Source organism: Gordionus sp. m RMFG-2023, chromosome 1 (assembly GCF_954871325.1).
Source record: "Gordionus sp. m RMFG-2023 chromosome 1, tfGorSpeb1-WG-v2, whole genome shotgun sequence".
NCBI classification, from domain to species: Eukaryota; Metazoa; Nematomorpha; class Gordioida; order Chordodea; family Parachordodidae; genus Gordionus; species Gordionus sp. m RMFG-2023.
Genome location: NC_088775.1, coordinates 22071686 through 22074931, shown reverse-complemented (window position 1 = coordinate 22074931; position 3246 = coordinate 22071686). Strand labels below are relative to the sequence as shown.

At 33.7% G+C, this 3246-nt stretch overlaps 1 protein-coding gene across 1 annotated transcript; it reads left to right on the top strand.

Annotated features, from left to right (window-relative positions):
- The first annotated feature begins 1382 nt into the window (after window positions 1-1382).
- On the top strand, window positions 1383-2792 carry LOC135931385 (uncharacterized). The gene has a single exon (XM_065468449.1). The coding sequence runs from the start codon at window positions 1428-1430 to the stop codon at window positions 2763-2765; it is 1338 nt and encodes a 445-aa protein (XP_065324521.1). The 5' UTR covers window positions 1383-1427; the 3' UTR covers window positions 2766-2792.
- Window positions 2793-3246: the final 454 nt, after the last annotated feature.

Genomic DNA, 3246 nt, shown 5'->3' with positions numbered 1-3246 from the left:
GAATTTCTGCGTTTTTAAAGATGGCCATATCTTAGGAAGTAAGTCGAGTTAAAAATTAAAAAAATTATTTTTAAAAAAAATCGAATGGGGTGTTGAAAAACGTGTTTTTGGATGGTTATGTGGAATACAACAACAAAAAAATCAATTTTATATCTTATTTTTTGTTGATATGTAAAAAATTATAAATTGATGAGAAGCTCTTCTTCATTTTTACCTGACACAATGATATCACCAATATAAACTCCAGTCATAAACAATCTTTCAACAAATTATCCATAATCTGAAAAATAATTGGTGCATAAGCAAGAAAACCCAAATGGCATCTTTGATATTGAAAGAAGTATCCGTTGTGTTTTGTATTATTTAAATAATCTTGTGATTTTTCTCTATTTCCATTTGCAAATATGCATCTTTTAAATCAATAAGGGTATATTTAATCCCACCCTGAATTTTTTCGAGAAGATAATCCATTGGAATCATAATTGTATAAAATGAAAGGATTAAGAGTGACTTAAAATCCGCCCATATTCTAATTTCCCCAATAGATTTGTGTACATTTACTGTGAGGGTAGTCATTGATTTAGTTTTAGTAAGATCGACCGGTTCCAGTATTCCGGCAGACACTAATCGATTTAATACAAGTTCAATCATTTGAGGATGAGGAAACGATACTCACCTTGCGGCAAAAGCCAGCAGAATCCTACAAATGAATCTTCACTGCAAAATCTTGAATACATCCCGATTTATGGTACCTGTTTATATTTGTTAATTAACTCCTTTATTTTTAATTCCAATTCTCTATTCACAAATATATTTTCTACAAATTTCATATAAACTTGGCGCAGCATTTCCAAGTTGAAAGCTAATATCAAAGGCAATCCAAAATAAAAATCTCCTCGTTCGAATTGGTTATTATCAATGATCTTTGACCTTTCTCCGATTTGTATATAAACTTTAGTCTCTCCTTTTATATCAGTGGATATTTCATAAATTGTGATTGGATCGGTCGGTTTACCGGTTGCCCTAATTTTCCTCAAATATTGTTTCTGATAACCATACATGAGCACCAGTATCGAAATCAAAATCAACATTTAAACCACTAACTTTCGCTACTAGTTCTAAATTGTTTCTTCTCAAAACATAATTTAAAGATCTGATTTTATAAAATCTGGCATAATAACCTATCTTGTTGCACTTAAAACAAATCTCCTTAGAATTAGGACATCTATCATTACAATTCAAGTGTCATGTATTCTATCACAACGTAGACAACTATTTTCCCCCTTTTTATTATATGTAATTTTCTTTTTCTCAAAACAATTAATATTGTAATACCTTGATGTAAAATTCATTATTTCTATCATGCAATGAAAGTTTTTGAGAGAGTGTTAGAAAAGCGGATAAGGGAACAAATCAAAATTGATGAAATGCAGTTTGGTTTTACATCGGGAAAAGGCACGACAGATGCAATTTTTGTGGTGAGACAAATTCAGGAGAAGTATCTTGCGAAGGAAAAGAAACTCTATTATGCGTTTGTTGATTTGGAGAAAGCATTTGATAGGGTGCCGCGTGAGATTACAAGATGGGCCTTGAGAAAATCCGGTGTGGAGGAATGGTTAGTTACCGCAGTGATGGCAATGTATGTTGGAGCACAAACATCAGTACGGACGGATCATGGTGATAGTGACAGCTTTGAGGTGAAGGTAGGACTTCATCAAGGATCCGTGCTGAGTCCATTATTATTTATCTTAGTAATGGATGTGGTGGCTAGAGAAATGCGTGAAGGACTTCCCTGGGAGATATTATATGCAGATGACCTTGTATTAATGGCAAACAGTGAGGGAGAATTGAGGGATAAAGTTAGTAAATGGAAGATGACTATGGAAGCAAAGGGCCTGAAAATGAATGCATCAAAAACAAAGGTGATGATTGGTGGGGAAAATCTAAAGATAGAAGAATCAGGTAAGTGGCCTTGTGGTGTATGTGGGAAAGGAGTTGCTAGAAATTCTATCCAATGCACCAGATGCCAGAAATGGGTACATAAAAGATGTAGTGGGAAAAAAGGCAGTTTGATGTTAGAAAGAATGACCTTTATTTGTAAAACATGCATGAAAGGGATACATAATAATGATAACCTAAAAAATGGTGGTCTGGATATTGGCAATGGGTTAACCCTAGAAAAAGTGGATAAGTTTTGTTATTTAGGTGATATGCTAAACGCAGATGGTGGTGTAGATTCTGCTGTTGTTGCAAGGATCAGACAAGCTTGGAAGAAGTTCAGAGAGATGTCATCTATTCTTACAAATAAAAAAGTTTCTCTGAAGTTAAAGGGGAAAGTTTACGTAAGCTGCGTGAGGAGTTGTTTAGTTTATGGCGGTGAAACATGGGCAATGAAAGCAATTCACGAAGCCAAATTAGAAAGAACAGAGATGAGGATGGTTAGATGGATGTGTGGGGTATCTCTGAGAGAGAGAAAAACTAGCAAGGAATTGCGAGCAAGATTAGGTATAGAAATGATTGGTATGGTAATGCGACGAAATAGACTAAGATGGTTTGGGCATGTGGAACGTATGACAAGAGATGACTGGGTAAAGAGATGCACAATGATGGAAGTAGGAGGATCAAGACCTAGAGGAAGACCCAAGATGACGTGGACAAATGTGATAGCGGCGGATATGAGAAGCTTGAATCTTACAAGTATTGATGCTCAGGACCGTCAAAAATGGAAAAGAAAAATCAGAGGGAAAACTGGCCTACCCGGGTAAACCTGGAAATCGCCATAAAACGGAGAAGAAGAAGAGACTTTTGAATCTAACTTTCTTATCATTTCTTTATCTGCCTTCAGTATCACCAGGAATATTGTTCATAACGTTTCCGCCAATATGATGTACTTAGCACTTTTATTTAACTTTATTTATCACATATATTTGGTATTAAGATGACCATAGATCCGAAAGTTAATTAACATTTAATAATATATCATAGCTACTAGAATTTATTGCTTATATATTATGACATGATGTAAATAATTATAATAAACAATATTTATATATAATAAAAAATCGGAAAATAATGTTATCAACAGCTGAGGGGTATGAAATTAAATATGATGACAATTTAGGAATCGTTACGTGCTTGATATGATATGATTATTATGGTTAAATATAGCTATTAATCGTTTAGTGTTAATCTTTGATTTGAATTAATAGATAATTTATATTATGCCCAAATTAAATTAGAAGGTAA